Source organism: Ascaphus truei, chromosome 6 (genome assembly GCF_040206685.1).
Source record: "Ascaphus truei isolate aAscTru1 chromosome 6, aAscTru1.hap1, whole genome shotgun sequence".
In the NCBI taxonomy this organism is placed as follows: domain Eukaryota; kingdom Metazoa; phylum Chordata; class Amphibia; order Anura; family Ascaphidae; genus Ascaphus; species Ascaphus truei.
This window is the reverse complement of record NC_134488.1, coordinates 74,472,783-74,493,921: the sequence shown is the minus strand read 5'-3', so window position 1 is coordinate 74,493,921 and position 21,139 is coordinate 74,472,783. Positions and strand designations below refer to the sequence as shown.

The window sequence follows — 21,139 nt, the reverse complement described above, 5'->3', positions numbered from 1 at the left end:
AGATTTTATTATCGCAGTATTATTATGTAACGGTATATTGCCTAACCCTAGGTGTTTAATTTTATTTAACTTTGTTTTCACTGTGTTGGTCAAGGTACGATATGGTCATGTTTTGACTTTAATGTTGTGTAATATGATCACACCAACCTTTACAGAATTGGAACTTCACTATTGCGGTCACTGCATTATACCTGACATGATTTATCTGTTCTGTCCCTTTAACGCAAATCTTAATTTGTAGGCTAACATTATTAGTCTCAAGCTGTTTAATAGTGACTATTTTATTAGAGAAGAGAAGTATAGAGTAAGTGTGTCAAATGGCTTCCACAAATTGTATTCCAAACAAGAATATGATTGGTTTGTACTGTAGAATAAGAAAATAAAGTTGTGTGCTGAGCACGTGCATAGTGAGTGAAATTTCTTTGTTTTGTCACAGAAATGGTATCTGCGATGGTGATGTTTTTAATTCAATTAAAGATTGAGTATAATTTATTTTATTTATTTTTGTGTTGAAATTTCCATACTATCACTTGGAATACATGATATAATTGACTTATGATAACTAAAGTAAGATACATATATTTTGGATTTTATAGTATGTAAATGTTGTTACTCTCAAAAGACTTTCATTCAATGTAAATTATACAAATCCAAACACAAGTTTAGTGACAAAATGCAAAGAAGTTTGACTTAGAACACACATGCTCGGCACACCCCCCCTCTTTTTTTTATAATCATTACAGTTACTCTACTATTTTAATCTATATACAATTCATGTGTTATATGTTTACACGCCTTGCATGTTTTCCACTTCTGCTTTTTTTATAATAAATGGTACATTTCTAATTTTTTTATTTGCACGTCTATATTTATACACACTTGGAATTCCTCTAGTGGTGTGTGTGTTCCCTTCTGCGCATGCTTCGACTCCCGTGGACCCTGTCACTTCCGTTACGTTTTTCGATACCAGCACAGAGATTTTTCCCATCAAAACTCTTTAGATGCCAGCAAAGAAGTTTCACTTTAAAAAGGAGAGGGCACTGCGGATTTGCTTCAAAAAGTGTAATACAAATCACACCAAACATCAATGTTTTGGCTATCCTACAGCCTCTCTCAAGAATACCGTGTACAGGATAGCCAGAACCTTGGTGTTCAGTGTGATCTTTAATACACTTTTTGAAGCAAATCAGCAGTGCCATCTCATTTTTTCATATATTCTTACAAGTGGCAGGACTTCATTAGTGAAACTGGTGCACTGGTAGAAGAATCCAAAAGTATATTTGATATATAGGAGTGCTCTATGGCATATCATCTTCTAGCTCAACCATTATGCAATAGATCTTTTTTTTTGTTCTTACCATGTCCCAGTCTATGCTGCGAAAAAAGGTGTGTGACTTAATATCAGAAAATCCGGTTTGCAGCTGGCATCCAAGTCTGTCTTTGGGATCCTACGAAGAAATTCAGAAAGGCTCTGTATTTTTGTTTTACTACTGAATTAAAAACAAATCAACCAGTTGTTCACATGCCTTACTCAGAGTCTTTTTTTTGTTATGCTAGAGGTCTCTAATAAAAACACAACTTAAAGAAATTGAAAGCCTTCAAAATATATACTTAATGAAATATTAAAATAACGAAACATACACCAATAGAAGATCTCAAATGCTTGTTTGTACAGAACTACATATAGGAAAACCTAATATACTATTGAAAGTGTATCATCATCCTGCTAAAAAATTGATAAGTGGATCTGTTTCCATGCAATAATTACCTCCATTTATTCTAACAAGATAATGCACTAGGAATAATGCTACTGTACAACTTACCTTGTTTAAAAATCCTTTCAAGACATGGGAAGCCTTCACAGAGAGGAATCTTGGAATCCGAATTGGCTTCTCAAGAATAACTAGTTACATTTGAAAACAAAATATTTTTAGACTTCACATTTGATTCCCCCCCATCAATAGTACTTCGTGTTCCCTAGGGTATGTTGATCCTTACTGGCTTGTTTTGGATTGTAGCAATGATTTGTAATGCCCACAATTCAAATTTCACAACTTAAAAAGGTAAAGGTATTGGTTAAATCCCTTTGATCACTGGTGATCTATAATATGTGCCAAAGCTGTGGGTTACAGACACTTGTAGTGGAGAAGCTGTAAAAAGCAACAATCCAGCCAAAATCCTCCCCCCCCCCCAATTAAAAAAATTAATGTTTTTAACATAATTGAAAGCAGTGGGTTCTTCGGAGCAGAGGTTCTCATGCTCCAATAAGAAAACACAATGGCCACCATTAACATCCAATAGGAAACCACAACTGATGACATCCCTATTGCTCTGCAAATTCTGTGCGATTTTGAGGCATATTTTTTGCTTGGGAGCGAGTGGAAACCTGGTATCTACACAGGTAAGTATCTCTGGGAGGGGGAGTCCTTTAAGCTGAAAAGAACGCAATTCAAAGAAAGGAGGACCTGCCCGCCCCACACACACACACTTCGACATATGTAAAAAAATAAATAGTAATCATTGTATAGATGGCATTGCTGTTTTAAGCAACTAAACCTGTAATCTACCACCCACTACCTTCAGTTCTTTACTTGTGTAATAGAACATTGATTTTACACATTAGAAAATATGAAAACTAGCTCACTACTTGACATATCTTAAATGGGTAGAAATGGATTCAAATTAAGTTCTTGATTTCTCAGCAGCAGTCCCACTTTAAAAATAAAATAAAAAGTTGAAATTAAGGAACTCTGCCTTGGAAGAGCGTATCGCCTGTTAACGGCTTTTTCAGAATTGTGTATGAAAGCACAACATAAATATCAGAACATACACAATGCTGTGCATGCTGGTTTTGTTAGCAGCCTCATACGGTTTTGTTAGCAGCCTCATGAAGGCTGCATTGATTCCATTCATAGAGCCGAGTTGCGTTTTAGAAACAGCACAATGGCAGCCAGTTTTAACATTCCATATAAAACGTGGATAACTTGAAGCATGTGAGCAAGGCGAGTAAAGAAAAGACAAATCTGTACCCACCAGTTTATGAGGGACCGTGATCACACTCAAATTAGGGAAACATGCTTTAAATTGATGTTGATCCATATCTATAAATAAGCTTAAATTGGTCACCACAAACCTTGGAAGAGGTAATCTTCAGTGTTCATGTCTGGATTGTCAGTGATGATATCAAATGGAGATCTTCCTGCCATCATCTCAAACATCAGGACACCAAGAGCCCACCAGTCCACACTGAACCCTGTCATATAAAATGTGCTCCTTGTATTACATCTAAATGTTAAGCGTTATTCAGATATACAGGCACAACATTAGCATACTGTAAACCAGTGGTTCCCCACTCCACAACCAGTGGTTCCCCACTCCAGTCCCCGTGCACCCCAAACAAGTCAGATTTTAAGGATACCGCTGCCTGAGCACAGGTGGCTCAATCAGTGGCTGCCATTTGATGGAAGCCTCTGTGCAGAAACAGGGATATTCTTAAAACATGACCTATTGGGTCGTGAGAGGACTGGAGGTGGGAACCAATGCTGTAAACCATCAAGTTTTAAATAATGAGCAGTCCTGCCTGACCAATATGAGGCATGAGTGGGGTTTAAAGGACATATCACTGGTAGAGCATGAACAGATGCTCAGTACCTCCAGAAGTCAATTGAGTGGCGAGTCCAGTCAGCCATATAGAAAGGGACTAAACACCAAACTGCGTTAAAGATTATTCCTATGTCACCTCGTAACTTCCTGGCTTCTTGGTATTACATACCATACTCCTCTCCCCGCAGTATCTCAGGAGCAATGTAATTTGGAGTTCCACAGAAAGTGCTTGTCGTATCACCAGGTCCCAGACCCTCCTGGAAGAGATATAGCATCACACTATTTCAGGGATATTTTCTGTTATATATCTAAATAAACTACAGCATAATAATAAAGCACAGCCAGCTTTCTGCGGTAACTCAACTAAGAATGAAAGAAGTGACGATACTGTAGACCGGCTTCAGCAAAGTTTCATAAAGGAATGGTTTACAGCAAATAAAACTATCACTTGTGAACACAAGGTTTAATGGCTTTGCACTTCTTTAACCCTGGCTGTTCTGAAAAGCTGTGTAATACAGCAGCCACAAGCTTATCCATGTTAACATGGATAAGAAGCAAACGGTGACACTGTATGCTCATTTGCATGTCATTACCCAGAATCCCAGCTGCTGTGGAAGAACTGTATGCTAAGAGATATTGGGGAAAAGTAGGGTTGCAGACCTGTCTGAGATGTGTGAATGTGCTTAGAAGTGATATTTGTATTTGCTGTACACTGTGCGGTGAAGGGTTTCTGTCATTTGTTTACTCACCATACTGTAACTTATATCAGGGGTCACATGACCCAAACGACGGCGCAGTGACATGGCGACGTCACATGTCCCTGCAGCGTCATTTGATGCTGAATACCAGGTAAGGGGGACCCGAGCAGTGGGGCAGAGCAGGTAGGGGGTCGCAGGGTCAAAACTTTACACACCTCTGACTTATATAGCGTGTAGATAAAGGAATGGTAAAGGATCTTTTCGGATTGATATTTACTGTAATTAGAGCTATGAAATCTAATTTTGCCAATGGCGAAGCAGACTTTTATACAGGCGGTATTCCTATCCGCTTCTTACATTTAATTTCAGCAATGTGTCTCATGAGTCTATACACCAACCTGACTGCTCAAGTGTATACACCACCAGTCATAATTCTAATGAATATTTTTCTTGTAAAAATTTTTTTTTTAAAAATGAACCCATAAAATTGCAAATAAAAATAATATGACATTATCAATAGTGAATAATTTCTTCCATCTATTAGCGGTGCAATTACTGAAATAGTAAATTGACTGAAAAATTGAAGGTCTAAACATTTTGCCCCAAATTCTGATTTTAAATCAGCTGGTCTCAAACAATTCCAAAGCACTATATGAAAGTTAGAACTGAATATTTTCAGAAGTTGGTGAAAATTATCTTTTAAATCAACATCTGATTGGAAAAGCTGCATACAGTATGAACCCAAGCCATTAGGAAGGTGCACAGTCAGCTTTACAGCTTACCTTACACATGCCATAATCTGTTAACTTGATATGGCCATCAGCATCTAGGAGAACGTTGTCTAGCTTTAGATCTCTGTAGATAATGCCCCGTTCATGCAGGAAATTTAGAGCAATACAAATTTCAGCAGCATAAAACCTTAAAAAGAAAACAAAATCAATGTAATGTGTATGCTGCAGAAAATGGATGTCACTGAGCAAAATTTACTGCAGTAGACGGCAGAACTAAAATATCATTTCTATAACAAAATGCTCTTGGCTTCTTCATTGAGGGGCGAAGAGGAGCAATTTCTGATTTCGAATGTAAAAATGGAGTAATGAGAATTGGGAGAGAACAAAAAAAAATGTTGAAATTCATTACTAATTCTGTGTATTATTGTGACACCCATTGTCTGCATAAATAGTAGTACTTATAATAGTTACCAGTCAGACTAAAGTACTTGACACAGTGTTTAATACACCTTAAAATCCTGCATATAGACAGTAATTGTATATCAGGATCTGGTTGGTGCATATACAAATTGTAATGCTTAAATGGTGGAAGAGCATATAAATTACACCTGATTAGATCCCTGATGCAGTAAAAGCACCCAATACCCATAAATGGGTGAAATACATGGTATACATATAATACCAAAGTGCTAAACAATTTCTGTTGTCTACAAATGTGTTGTTAATCATAGACCGTCAGCAAACAAGTTCTAAAGCATAGAATCCGATGACAGAGCAGATACCGCAGCCTGGTTTTAGATATGTACAGTATGCTTACAGAAGTAGTGCCCATTATTGTACCCACTGACGTGTTAGATGATCACAGATAAAGCAATTCCTGCCATGACTTTTGGCTTGCGTTAGGTTTCGTTTGAATGGAGCCTCCCCGAAATATCAAGTAATGAAGTTTTTGCCAAAGCTTATTAGAGGGTACAACAATGTATCTGTACAAAACACTATTATACTACGTTAAAAAATCAAATGCATGAAGGAGATCTTATTTTATTCTCAGTAGTGTACAGAATTGTGTGTGTGCCAAGCTCTACAAATGCAAAAGCTGTCCATATAGTGACCTCCGGCTACGACAATTCAAGGCAACCAATCCAAAATGGTGAAAAAGTCATACGGATTACAAGAGAGGTCATAGGTTAAAGAAAAGCATAGCTAAATAAGTCACAAAACATACCACAGAAAGATCATTGGTACTTATACCTCTGTTAGTGATAATCAGTGCAGGGTATAAGAAGGGGACTACTAAATAATGACTGCTGATTATATGACACGGTGGCCTTAGAAAATGGCTTTATACCTGGAGTGTTCCTCAGGAAGTTTTCTTTGTCGTTGCATATGAAACATGAGGTCACCTCCATTCACATATTCTATGACCAGAAATAACCTGAACACAAACAAAACAGTTAACAGCAGTCACCACAAACAAGAAAGCAAACATTATAGCTGCAAAGCAAAAAATGTAATGGGCGCTCTTAGACGTTCATATAGATGTTTACATGTGAAAATAGGTGCTGTAAGTGATAAATAAGTGAATATATCAGAAGTGAACAATCAAACCTGATATATACCATCTAGTGCATCAAATCAACAATATTGTTCCTGCATGAAAAAGTGAATATAGGTTAATAAAAGTGAATACTGTGTGAAAAATGCAACTCAAAAACCCTATTGAGAAATATTCCAGTGGTTCTCCCAAGTTGGTAGATTTTCAAAAGTCGGGGAGCATCGATTTCGGCACTGGAAATAAAAGTACACAATATACTATAGTGCAATAAATTCCTACATAAATCGTAGTCTGGAGCATAACCGGTGGAAATACACTTGTATGTCCCCAACAGTAAAATACCACATCCAAACTGTGGCACATCACATATGGAAGTTGGCAAGAATCAGATCAGTTTTGGAGGGAACATCTTAATGTATCAGATAAAATAAGGATTTAAGACAGAACAATATAACTGGAGCAGTGTCTAAATGATCTCACCGCCATCCGTTCCAGCGTCTCTAGTTGGAACCCTCTAGCGCTTCAGTTTCGCGTCTCAGGAAGACCGCTGCAATCACTTAGCGCTTAACTCTACGCGTTGTGTTTTTACAGCTTAGGATGCCATAGTTTGGATGTGCTATTTTACTATAGAGGACGCATGGGCAGTTTGGCCAGGGGGTCAATAGCCACAGGGCCGGTCCTTTTTCCAGGACTGTGGGCCACTTGACTCTCTGCTTTGCAATAACTGCCGCGGGCCCCACACTTGGATTTGTTTCCAAAACCGACAGCAAGTTGGTCGCAGTCTGCAGCAGGAGCGGAGAGAGTCAGCTGGGTGCGGAGCTACAGCGATGGACCGGAGTTTGGGGGCGGAGCTAAGAGTGCTGACGGAGCATGATGGGGGCTACGGGCTGGTGTGTGTGTGTATATATGTACATTGTATGTATGTATGGTGTGTGTGTGTGTGTGGGGGATGTATGCATGTATGATGAATGTGTATGGAATGTGTTTATATATGATGCATGTGTATGATGTGTGTATACATGAGGCATTTGTATGACGTGTGTGTACAGTATATGACGTGTGTGTATATATGATGTATGTGTGAGGTGTGCATTTGGGTGTGTATATATGGTGCATGTGTATGAGCTGTGTTATATATGATGCATGAGTAAACAATGTGTGTATGTATGATTCATGTGTATGCAATGTGTGTATATATGATGCATGTGTATGAGGTGTGTATATATGATGCATGTGTATGAGGTGTGTATACATGGTGCATGTGTATGATGTGTGTGTATAATGCGTGTGCATACAGTACATGATTCATGTGTATGGGGTGTGTGTGTATATGTGTGTGTATAGATGATGCCCGTGTGAGGTGTGTATGTGTATACATGATGCATGTGTATGAGATGTGTGTATAATGCGTGTGTATACATAATGCATGTGTATGAGGTGTGTATACATGATGCATGTGTATACATGATGCATGTGTATGATGCATGTGCATACTGTACATGTGTGTGTGTGTGTGTGTGTGTGTGTGTGTGTGTACATGATGCATGTGCATGGGATGTGTGTATATATGATGTGTATGGGGTGTGTGTATACATGATGCATGTGTATGGGGGGGGGGTGTGTGTACATGATGCATGTGTATGGGGTGTGTACATGATGCATGTGTATGGTGTGTGTATATATGATGCATGTGTATGGGGTGTGTATATATGATGCATGTGTAATGGGGAAGGGGGGTGTATTTATTTATTTTATTAATTTATAAAATGTTTTACCAGGAAGTAATACTTTTAGAGTTACCTCTCGCTTTCAAGTATGTCCTGGGCATAGAGTTAAGATGACAAACAATACATGGATACAAATACAGTTACATACGTGAACAGGGTATAGATTATATACAAGACATTGCATGCACTTTTAGAGATAATATATATTATAGGCGTATGTAACAGTTACAGACCAGTTTAAAATGTGAAACAGCTTTAGTTTTGAAAGAACTTAGACTGGTGGTGGCTGTGAGAGTTTCCGGTAAATTGTTCCAGTTTTGGGGTGCACGGTAAGAGGAGGAGCGGCTGGATACTTTGCTGAACCTTGGGACCATGAACAGTCTTTTGGAGTCAGATCTCAGATAAGTGCTGCATGTGGTAGGGGTGAGGAGCTTGTTCAGATAGACGGGTAGCTTGCCCAGAACGAAGGCAAGACAGGAAAGATTAACTTTGCACCTAGACTCAAGTGATGACCAATCTAGTTCTTTGAGCATTTCGCTGTGGTGTGTTGTAGTTGCATTGGTGGACAAAACAGCATATTGAATTGTAGAGGGTATTTTTTTTTGTTAAGGTGGGTTTGGGGGTGCCGAGCTGTTAACTATGTCCCCATAGTCAATAATTGGCATTAGCATTCGCATCTGCTGTGCTATGCGCTTTCTGACCAGCAGACTTAGGGAGGATTTGTTCCTGTAAAGTACACCTAGTTTGGCATAGGGTTTGGATGTCAGGGTATTAATGTGCATCCTGAATGTTAAATGGGATTCAAACCATATGCCCAAGTATTTAAAATGTGTAACAGGAGTTAGGGTGGTATTAGCATTGGTTCTGATCTGGAGCTCAGCCATTGGAAGCTTTACAAATTTAGCCTTGGTCCCAAATACCATTGTTACAGTCTTGTCAATGTTTAAAAACAGTTTGTTTTGGGAAATCCAATTTTCAAGTCTCAAAACGTCAGATTGAAGTATGTGTTCAAGGTCGGAGAGGCTAGGGCTGTGTGCATATAAAATGTTATCATCTGCATACATGTGTAGCTCCCTTACAGGCTGTAGGAAGATCATTGATGATCACGGAGAAGAGTAGGGGCTCCAGAACAGAGCCTTGCGAGACACCACAGGTGATATCCAAGGGGTTGGAGTTGGAGCCTGAGATAGACACATGTTGGTTTCTACCTGATAGGTAGGAATTAAACCAGCTTAAAGCATGCTTCCCAATTCCAGAGCACCGGAGTTTGTTAAGCAGGATAACATGATCAACAGTATCAAAAGCCTTTGCAAAATCTAGGAATATTGCACCAGTGAGTTGTCCCAGTTCCATTCCACACTGTATCGCATTGCAAACTTTTAGCAGAGTAGTTACTGTGGAGTGTTTGGGGCGAAAGCCAGATTGGAATTGGCTAAGGAAATTTGTCTTGGTAGAGAAATTACTTAGTTGGGAGTGAACACATTTTTCCATGACTTTGGATAGTATTGGGAGACGAGAGATTGGTCTGTAGTTTGAGACAGTGTTTTGTCCCCACTTTTGAAGATTGGAACAACTCTGGCAGTTTTCCAGGTCTTAGGGATATGGCCTGCAGACAGAATAGAGTTGATTATGGAAGCAATTGGTTTGGCAATGGCTGGGACACCAAGTCTTAGGAACTTGGATTGCAGTAAATCAGGTCCACATTGGCTGCTTAGTTTTAATTTGAGGAGCGCTTGTGTAATCTCCTCTTCGGATATTGGGCCAAATTGAAAATTGTGGGCAGTGTTGGGAGACGGTGGGGCTATAGGGGTACTCTCAGAATGAGTTTCATGTTTGTGGTTTGGGTTATGTTTTGCTAATAAGTTAGTAGTACATCCCACGAAGTAATCATTGAATGAATGCATTTGCAATGTCAGTGGGATTTGTCAGAGTAATATCCTCCTTAGTGATATTACTTGGTTGTTGATAGCTAGAAGGCTAGAATATATTGTTGATAACCTTCCAGAAGTTAGCTAGGTCTTGTGAAGATTGTCAGAGTAATATTGTGCTTTTGCATGTCTTGTTTGCCTTGTGCACATATTCCGCAGGCGGAGGGAGGAGTTTGTAGTGGATAGAGAGAGTAACATTTCCATAAGGCCACGAAAAAGAACAAAGTTGAGGTACATAGGAGGTTCATTACCACGGAGGTAGGTAATGTTGCATGAAACTGTTGTGAGCCAAGTGAGTGTGTGCAGACTAAACAGCAGAGGTGTGCCTTTTCCTTGTTAAAATGTTTTGCTGCATTGCAATGCTAGGGCCTATTCAGGGTTTGCAGAGGGTTGAGTGGGGTGAGGGTAGTTGTGTGCAGTCAGTGTTGGGAGAGGCTGCAGTAAAATAAGGTGTAAAGGGGGGGTTAAGTGTATATATGATGCATGTGTATGGGGTGTGTGTATATATGATGCATGTGTATGGGGTGTGTGTATATATGATGCATGTGTTTGGGGGCTGTGTGTGTGTGTACATAATGCATGTGGTATGTGTGTGTACATGATGCATGTGTGTGAGAATCAGCAGAAGCAGAGCAGGACAGCACGTGGTGAAGAGCGCACTCTAGCAGCAGACACCGCAAGTAAGAAAAACTTCCGGGTCTCCTCCCCTGCCGTTCTGCTCTGCCTCTGTTGATTCTTCTACCTCTCTCTATGGGGGGGTTGGGGAGGGGGGAGAGGGGTGGAGGGAGTGAGAGCTTTGCCCGGGCTATAGTTACGCCACTGTGCAAGTGTATTGGGTGTGTGTATATACGATGCATGTGTATGCATGATTCATGTGTATGCGATGTGTGTATGTATGATGCGCGTGTGTGTGGGGGGTGTACATACATGATGCAGTGTGTGTGTGTGTGTATATATATATATATATATATATATATATATATATATATATATATACACATACATATAGACACACACACACATATATATATATATGATGCATGTGTATAGTGCACGCATATGGGGGGATGCATATCAAGACGATAAAAGCGCAAAAACGCTTCTGATGGCGCATTAAGTGATTTATTAGGTACAGAAATAAAGGGTTAAAAATGCAAACTCCCAATGTTCTTCATTGTAAAAATGCATGTAAAGGTTAGAAACCTTTACATGCGTTTTTACAATAAAGAACATTCTGAGTTTGCATTTTAAACCCAATAACTTTTCTGATTTTCTAGACCAATCTCGAAGTGACAAGACACTATCTGATCAGCAGCACTTCATTAGCCCCCATCCTGCTTCCTAATCCACTAACCACCTTCACTTTGGCGGTCTAGTGCAGTGTTTCCCAACTCCAGTCCTCAGGGAACCCCAACAGGTCAGGTCTTAAGGATATCCCTGGTCCAGCACAGGTGGGTCAATCATACTCTCTCTCTCCCTCTCTCCCCCACACTCTCTCTCCCTCTCTCCCCCACACTCTCTCTCCCTCTCTCCCCCACACTCTCTCTCCCTCTCTCCCCCACACTCTCTCTCCCTCTCTCCCCCACACTCTCTCTCCCTCTCTCCCCCACACTCTCTCTCCCTCTCTCCCCCACACTCTCTATCCCTCTCTCCCCCACACTCTCTCTCCCTCTCTCCCCCACACTCTCTCTCCCTCTCTCTCCCCCACTCTCTCTCTCCCTCTCTCCCCCACACTCTCTCTCCCTCTCTCTCCCTCACACTCTCTCTCCCTCTCTCCCCCACACTCTCTCTCCCACACTCTCTCTCTCTCTCTCCCCCACACTCTCTCTCTGTCACTCACACTCTGGATCTGGATCTCTTATTTACCCTATATATCTTAACTGCCCTATACTACACTGAAATCTTAACTACCCTATACTGCTTTCTTCCAGATCTGGCTCAAGCTTCACACGGAAGACATCGGAACCCCCCCTAACCCAGAAGACAGGTAGGGAACACCTCCCCAATGTATAACATTGCGGGAATGAGCGTACCTGGACATTGAGGGACTGCGGATCAGGTAAGATCCCAGGTGGGATTGCTGCTTTAGATATTGTGAAGCGGGGGCATCCAGACACTGGTTAAGGGGTTCAGGAAACTAGTCATTCACACCTGGCTTTTAATTCTAGATCCGACATTTACACACACACATGTAACAAGGACTAATTGTAGTATAATGTAATACAATAAATACATTTGTCAAAAACGAATGTTGTTGTGACTAGGAATTTATTAAATGTACTTTATTTATATATTTTATTTTAAAGCGGGGTTGGGGGCGGGACTAGGGGCGGGGTTGGGGGCAGGGTTGGGGGCGGGACTAGGTGGCGAGTAGATTTTTTGGTTGGGCGAGTAGATTTTTGGGTGATTTGTCGAACACTGTATATATATATATATATATATATATATATATATTATATTATATATATATATATATAAATACATCTTCATTAATCAGCTATTTACATCGACGACTTAGAGCGCAATTGTCTTTAGCCATCAAGCCGACACTGCATCATTGCTGTACGGTCTTACAAAGACTATAATCTATATATTCATAATAAATGTGCTTACCGGCTCGGCGTCTGAAAGCAGGAATGCAAACCAACTAGGAATGGGTTACTGGATGCTTGCTCAAACACATGCTTCTCCGTCTGTACCCAGTCAATATCCTGAGAAAGAACACAATATCCCTCTTTTAGTGAAAACGTGACCTGCTTCAAATGAAGCGTGCAGCAAAAACAACATATAAGATGGAATAAAATTCACCAAAGACTTATAAACTTTCAGCACAGCAACGTTTTTGAGCTACTCCAATCAATTACAAACAATCTTACAAAGATGGAGCTTATAGTTCATTAGGTATGGGATGTAGGTGTAACGATGTGTTCTTCTTCAAAAACTAAGGCCACATCCATACACCCCACGATGGTGCCCGCGGCATGAACAAAAGGCCGTACTTCTATGAGGCAGGTCATAGAGCGCGCGTGATTCCTGGGCAGACAAAATAATTTGATTTTGTCACGCGACGACCGGGTCACGTGAGTGGTTCAGCCAATGAGGGCGACCCACTCACGTGATGTCACGGGCACGCCTCCCCCTCGCATCTCCACCTCCCATAGGCCACGGATTGCCTCTTGGGCAGGCATGCACGACGCCACGTGCTCTGTCGCGCGCCTTCTATATCCGCGATCTAAGAGGAATTATAAACCTCCAGTATGCCTTGTAAAAAAACATATAATATAATCAGACAATTATTAAAAAGGTAGAAATGCTGTTACGTGCAATATTTGCTTATTCAATGCCCAAACCCCTAAAAACACTGATATTTCTTTAGTGCTGCATTACAAAGCGTAAGAGGGTAAAATCACTGTACAGAGCTTAATTTTATTCATTCTTGACACCTTGCCAAGTTTTATATTCTAGACAATCAGCTTTTAGAGTTTCTGTGAGATCAGCTCACAGGTAGGGTAGAGGAGTATGTATATCCACGCCGACTCTTCTCAGTCTTTGACGCCCTACTCAGACCACCCTCTGCTGCCTGTTCTTCTTCCTCCATCTCACCTCAGGACTTTGCAAACTATTTCAAGGAAAAGGTGGAATCCATACGTCAGGCCATCCCTTCTGTATCCTCCTCCCATCCTACACCTCTTCCTAACTCTCCTCCTGCCTTCCTCGACTATTTATCCGCTGTCACGGAGGAGGATGTGTCGCTGCTGATCTCCTCTTCTCCCTCTACCACCTGCCCTCTTGACCCCATTCCCTCCCATTTCCTAAAACCTCAGCTCCTACTATAATCCATACGCTCACACACATTTTTAACTCCTCCCTCTACTCTTGTACCTTTCCCACTTCCTTCAAACATACAACAGTCATACCATTACTCAAAAACAGTAAGCTTGACCCTACCTGTCTTTCTAACTATCAACCCATCTCCCTCCTGCCTTTTGCCTCTAAACTCCTTGAACGTTTTGTATTCTCTCGCTTGCTCCATTTTCTCAACACCTATTCTCTCCTAGACTCTCTCCAATCTGGCTTCTACACTGCTCACTCCACTGAAACAGCCCTCACTAAAATAACTAATGACCTCCATGCTGCCAAAGACAGAGGTCATTACACTCTGCTCATATAACTCGACCTCTCTGCAGCATTTGATACGGTGGACCACCCTCTTCTCCTTCACATTCTCTTGGCATTCGTAACAAAGATCTATCCTGGATCTCCTCTTACTTCTCCCATCGTACTTTCAGTGTCTCTTTTGCAAATACCTCCTCCTCCTCTATCGATCTCTCTGTTGGGGTCCCCCAGGGCTCTGTCCTGGGACCTCTTCTATTTTCTCTTTACACACTCTCTCTAGGTGACCTAATCACATCTCTTGGGTTCAAATATCACCTCTATGCTGATGACATATAAATTTACTTTTCTATCCCTGACTTTACACCTGCTGTATAGACTAAAGCAGAAAATTGAGTCCAGTCCGCGCTCTTGCTCTTTAGGATAGTGGAATGGTGGTTCCTCTCTAATCTCTTGCAGCTCTTAGTGTTGAAGGTGTCTGCCCCCACCTCCAATATGGATCCCAGCAGGAAAACTCCAACAGCGATACCAAGTCCCAGGAAAAAAGAAAAAACACAAAAGCGCACCAAGATTGAGATATGATATGTATTGACAACAAATAAAGATAATAATATGCACTTACATATATAAAAACTTTAATGGTCCAGATCACGATCGTCACTTCTATTGGTAGGGCAACAAATGGGATGAAGAGGGGGGTAATCTCAGTCTTCAGGAACAAGCCCCGCGCGCTGGGGCTGTATTCAGAGGTTGCGCTGCGTCTCTGCTTCACACGCTTGTCGGCGTGATGATCTGCGTAGTGCGCATGCGCGGCAAATGAGGCCCCCTATAGTAGTCCCGGAAGTGCCCGCCCGTTTTCCGTTTCGATCTGCTAAAAAGCGTCCACGGAAGGATTCCCACCCTAAGGGGCGGCAGCAAGTCACCGAGCCATAGAGATGAGGCTGCCAGAGTCTGCAAAGCCCCCCGTCTTGAAGCCTGAGCTCAGATAACCTTGGGCGCATGCACTTAGGAAAGAGAGCTCTCAGCGCGCGGGGCTTGTTCCTGAAGACTGAGATTACCCCCCTCTTCATCCCATTTGTTGCCCTACCAATAGAAGTGACGATCGTGATCTGGACCATTAAAGTTTTTATATATGTAAGTGCATATTATTATCTTTATTTGTTGTCAATACATATCATATCTCAATCTTGGTGCGCTTTTGTATAGACTAAAGCAGCTGTGCGCAAACCTTTTGAGCTGCGGCCCCCTTGCTCATTATTTTGGAGAAACAAATTATATTGATACTCCATAAAATGAAATCTCACTTTTACAGATAATGGAGAAACAATATATGAACTAGAATTATATTATTAAAGAACATTTTAAAACAGGATTGTAACAAAAAAAGATATACAGTATAGAACAAATGCATCTGGATCCCTAATGGGTTTAAAAATGTTTTATTTCTCATTCTATGTTTATCCCTTTCGGCTGAAGTGTATCTAAAGAAGATATCCAATACATTTATTTTTGTAAAAGTGAGATTTCATTTCATGGAGTATCAATATCATTTGTTTCTTCAAAATAATGATTAAAGATTGATTATATGAATGAATTTTTATAGATATTTGTAATATTGTTCATAATGTGGTCCACAGATAATCATTGAATTATATATTCTGATATAGTACTGTTACATTTTTTTTAAACTTTGTTTAGTTTATTATCTAATGAATTTTTCAGGGATATAGGTTTTTTTTTTTAGTAAATCTTGTGCATATATATTGTTTTTCTATATTATTACTTTTGTTATATAGTCTTGTTATTTGGTTATATGTCTTTCATATATCATACTAATGTTTTGTGTCCGGGTATGCGAAGTTTTCTTTTTGGCAGCATGTGTCTTTGCATATATCCTCCCACATTAGCTTTAGATCACCTGTGCATTAATCAACTAAGCATACTGATTGGTTCTTTTTTCATTGCTTTTCTGGGAGGTCCTATATCAAGACACAGGCTTTACTGTTACGTCACTCTTTGATAAAGCACTTGGCGTGTGAAACGCATTAGAGTGTCAGCTTCGGAACCATTTTCCATGTTTTTTTAAGATCAAATAAACACTACTTTTTGGTCATCCTGTTTTTTCTTTTGTGTTGGCTGTTCACCTGCATTTTTCTCCACCGTGGATATATCTCTCTTCTATATTATTTATGAAAAGTAGAAAGCTTACATTTAGACTATAATAGGAATAATCCCCTCAGAACACAGAATTACTGGCAAATAATGCCCTGGCTTGGTTAACAGCCCAAGGCAAACTCTTCCAGCCAGGCCATTATTGGCCAGTAATGCTCTGTCCTTCTGGGATTATTACTTAAATGAAGTATACGTTTTTCAAAATGATCATAGACCCACTGCAAGCCCTTCTGTCACTGAAGGCTGTTGACACAGAATTACTAAAACACTCTCAATTTTAATTCGCATCAGAACTTTTCCCCCCATAACCAACTAAAAATTTGATTAATTTGGTAAATGATGAAGCCGCCTCTTTTGGACATTGTATTTTGCAGAAAATTGAACTGTTTACTTCCTGAATATTCAAGAGGGCGCCCGCAGTCATCCAATAGGAAGCCGAAACTTCATCAGTTGTAGCTTCCTAGTGTCCAGCTGGACCCATCGGATATGGCAGCCATTTTGATTTCTCGACCAGGACCTTTACCACAAGCAACTAAAACAGGGCGTCTTCGGAGCTACATTTTGGTGCTGTTCAGCTCTGCAGAACCCTCTGGTTCAAACATTTATTTATTTCAGTGAACGGGAGGAGGCGGGATTGCCGCTTTAAGATCCAGTGCTATGTTGAGCTCCCAATTTCCCTAATTTTAAAATTGCTGAGAGCCAACAAAACTGCATGTGATGGACGGTTTCCTTCCATGCACTGAAGCAATGGGAGGCTTCGCAAAACATGTCAGTTTATATTTAATGTTACTCTCTGTCCAGAGAGCTGGTTTTGAAAACCATTCTATACAAGGGGAAAAAAATAGAGGAAGTTACAGGCTTCTCGAAGAGGAATCAAATTTGTTTAGCAAATCCTTCCTATAGTTCAGTGCTAGATGATAAATATCCTCATAGTTAAAAGCATGTAAAAAAGACCGATACTGGGATTAAGGAGATAACTTGGAAGAAACGGACAAAAGATTTATTGTTGTAATTAAAGCAACACTAAAAACACACTATTATCCGTCCAGAAGAGACAGGGGCAGTTTTGTTCCTGCTAATGTATATGTATAACAGATTAGACACGGATTACCATATCAAGCACTTTACCACCAACTTGATCCATTATCTTTGCCTTGGGTTTAGCCAAATAAACATGTCTTCACTTCTAGGATGATAGATCTAGCAGAAGGCATTGTTGGATCTTATTGATTTAAAAAAAAATGCTGTTCACAAATGGTGTTTAGCACATTATGAAATCGGAGTAAGAGCGTTTCTAAACATTTTCAAGAGTTCTCGGAGGATCCATCATTAAAATGTCATAATAAAGCTTACTTGCAGCCTAGATACTGCTCTCCTTCCCACCTACATATGCATCACATTTCTTAGCCCATTTCTAATACAGGGGTGGGCTCGTCTTCAAGGGTCACCAACAGGTCAAGTTTTGAGGATATCCCTGCTTCAGCACACGGAGGAGAGGGGAGTTTTGGTTTTAGATTAAAAGTTGTCCGTTAACAAAAAATAAGAGGGAAAAAAGTTTCTAATCTAAATAAATAGAGGAAACACGAGGAATACTCTGTGCAAACAGAGCAAAAGCAAGACAATAAAAGGTTAAGTAACAAGCTTGCATTTAGTATATGGCATGTACGTTGGTATATGTATTTACAGCAAAGACTTACCTACAGTAGGTGAGATTGGATGTAATAACCTCTGTAATGTGAAATGTTTTCCTTTCTGTATCAAACACATGAAACTTTCTCCAATTAAAAAAAAAACATTTAAAGGGAAAGAAAAGGTCTAGGAGAGAGCTCTTAAAGTAACAAAAATAAAATGCAAAAAAAAAAAGGGGCAATCAGCAAGGACTGCTGCTTTAATGGTGCGGAAACACTTTCATTATGGAAACTTGAAGAATTGAGATTAGTGCAGGGGTGGTGAACTTCAGTCCTCAAGAGCCACCAACAGGTTAGGTTTTCAGGATATCCCTGCTTCAGCACAGGCGGCTCAATCCGATTGCTGGGATCACCTATCTGCTGTGACCTTATGGAGCTGGTCTAAGGATCCTAAGTAATTAGCTTATTATTACATACAGTGGTTACCCATAGAGGCTCTATAAGGTGTATTTCTACACCACAATACCCATTTCTATTGAGATCACCTGTAGTATCTAGTATGCAGCCTAATATATAGCGTTTGATTACCTTATAGCTATTTGGAACACATACTGTTCATTTAGTACCGTTACCCAACACATTTGGGGATTTTATTTATGCATTCTTATGCATTTTTATAGTGTTTCGTCATTTTATAGTATAGATTATTAAAGTTTTGTTATTTTTTATATAGTAGTGTGACCCTTTTTGTTAGAGTATCCTATACTAGGATTTGGCTATTCATTGCCTTATACTTCTAGTGACATCACGTTCATTGTGTCACCTTCCTTGAGTGCAACTATAGGGGGCTGCTATAATCTTTTGATTATTTGTGTGTTTTCTTGTGGTTTTTCCCCCCTTGCACCAGGTAGTTTGTGCTTCTATGTTTGTTGGTTTGGTGCAGCGACGTATTTCTGTGTGATTATATCCCTGCTTCAGTACAGGTGGTGCAGTCTTCGACTGAGCAACGGATTGAGCCGCCTGTGCTGAAGCAGGGATATCCTGAAAACCTGACCTGTTGGTGGCTCTTGAGGACTGGAGTTCACCACCCCTGCACTAATCTCAATTCTTCAAGTTTCCATAATGAAAGTGTTTCCGCACCATTAAAGCAGCAGTCCTTGCTGATCGCCCCTTTTTTTTTTTGCATTTTATTTTTGTTACTTTAAGAGCTCTCTCCTAGACCTTTTCTTTCCCTTTAAATGTTTTTCTTTTTATTGGGGAAAGTTTCATGTGTTTGATACAGAAAGGAAAACATTTCACATTACAGAGGTTATTACATCCAATCTCACCTAGGTAAGTCTTTGCTGTAAATACATATACCAACGTACATGCCATATACTAAATGCAAGCTTGTTACTCAACCTTTTATTGTCTTGCTTTTGCTCTGTTTGCACAGAGTATTCCTCGTGTTTCCTCTATTTATTTAGATTAGAAACTTTTTTCCCTCTTATTTTTTGTTAACGGACAACTTTTAATCTAAAACCAAAACTCCCCCCTCCCCTCTCCCCCGTGGGTAATAACATTTGGTTTTTAACTGTTATATCTGACCTTATTATTTAACAGACAGGTTGCGAGCATTACTTCTTGCCCTTTTCTAAGCCGCTTTTTTTTTTTTTTTTTTTTTTTAATCGGATGCTCCGTTCAGAAAAGAAGCGTAAAAAATGAAATGAAAATTAAAATTAAGATTTCCCCCAGAGCTTAATGCAGGATAAAAGGTTACAATGGTAACCCCAGAAACTAGAGATAAATAAATCATGTTTAAAATGTTTAGCAGGACATGTTCGGGGAGCACTAAACTAGCATAGACGTTAAACTCAAAGGCTTCCGGCGGGATTACTGCTGTAAGGAAGTGGTGTATACTTTCATATTCTCTATTCCTTTTGTACTATAACTGGTACCATCCAACAGACTGTGCACACCAACATTACGTCATAGACCATTGCTGCATTTGCATTGATTACTACTTAATTGTAGAAAGCTGTTATGACCACATTGCAGAGCATCCAATCGCAGCGATTTCATGGCTCACAACATACCTCGTCGTCATGTACAAGCTCTTTCTTCACTACTTTCATGGCATACACCTGGTCGTTCTTTTTTAACCGCACCAGAAGAACTTTGGCATAGCTTCCCCTTCCGATCACTCGGATAAGATCAAAGTCCGGAAGTCCCAATCCCTGCGAGATCTTAATTCCATCCATACCATCAATGACTGGTTTAAGGTCCTGGAGAGAGTAAGGAGGTGTTGGTGCTTTGGATAGCAATGAATACACAAAGTTCAGCTTGACCAGGAATTGTCCTTGATATACACCACTAAAGCAATGTGGCTAGCCTGTAACAGTCTAACTCTCATAGACAAGGCCAACATAATAATCCTTTATAAGAGACCAATACGATTATACCAACAACCATCTCATATCAGCCATTTTATTTTTTTGAAAATGTTCATCCAAATTGATAAACAGATTATGTGTTTGCAATCTGCGGGGTAACTACTAGGCAACAATGGGCATCAAAAACATATTCAAAGCAAGATCAATTTTAACGATTAAGTAGTAATTACTCTACTTTCCCTGACTGTTAAGTAGTCTCTCCCTTGAAGATTGGTGCAGCGTCACACTTCATACAGTGCGAATGTTGCAGCTAATGAATTTTAGGGCTATGTGCATGGAAAGGACCACAAAAGGATTCATGGCTTCAAACTATGAAGGTACATTGTTTCTTATTAATGTTATAATAATGTAAAAAGGGGGAAACCCTTTAATACAGAGTGCAGCACAGATTCATACACTAGGGTCCATCAATAGGAATCAGACTCCTTTGCACTATATCTACCAGATGGCGAAATAAAGATGTGATTAATAAAGCAACCGGGGCAGCTTGCACTGGCCTCAAGTAGTCTCAAAATAATACAAGTATAAAGTCATTTGAACATGTGATCTGGG

At 40.0% G+C, this 21,139-nt stretch overlaps 1 protein-coding gene across 5 annotated transcripts in view; it reads right to left on the bottom strand.

Moving 5' to 3' along the window:
* PRKCZ (protein kinase C zeta) overlaps positions 1–21,139 on the bottom strand; it is a 185,783-nt gene that overhangs the window by 23,039 nt on the left and 141,605 nt on the right. For all 5 annotated transcript variants that reach the window (XM_075604845.1, XM_075604843.1, XM_075604846.1 and 2 more), the window contains 8 exons: positions 20,231–20,419; positions 12,856–12,953; positions 6,381–6,467; positions 5,084–5,219; positions 3,773–3,860; positions 3,134–3,253; positions 1,824–1,903; positions 1,359–1,448 (listed from right to left, as the gene is read on the bottom strand). In XM_075604845.1, the coding sequence (XP_075460960.1) occupies positions 1,359–1,448; positions 1,824–1,903; positions 3,134–3,253; positions 3,773–3,860; positions 5,084–5,219; positions 6,381–6,467; positions 12,856–12,953; positions 20,231–20,419 (888 nt within the window). The remainder of the gene's footprint in view (positions 1–1,358; positions 1,449–1,823; positions 1,904–3,133; positions 3,254–3,772; positions 3,861–5,083; positions 5,220–6,380; positions 6,468–12,855; positions 12,954–20,230; positions 20,420–21,139) is intronic.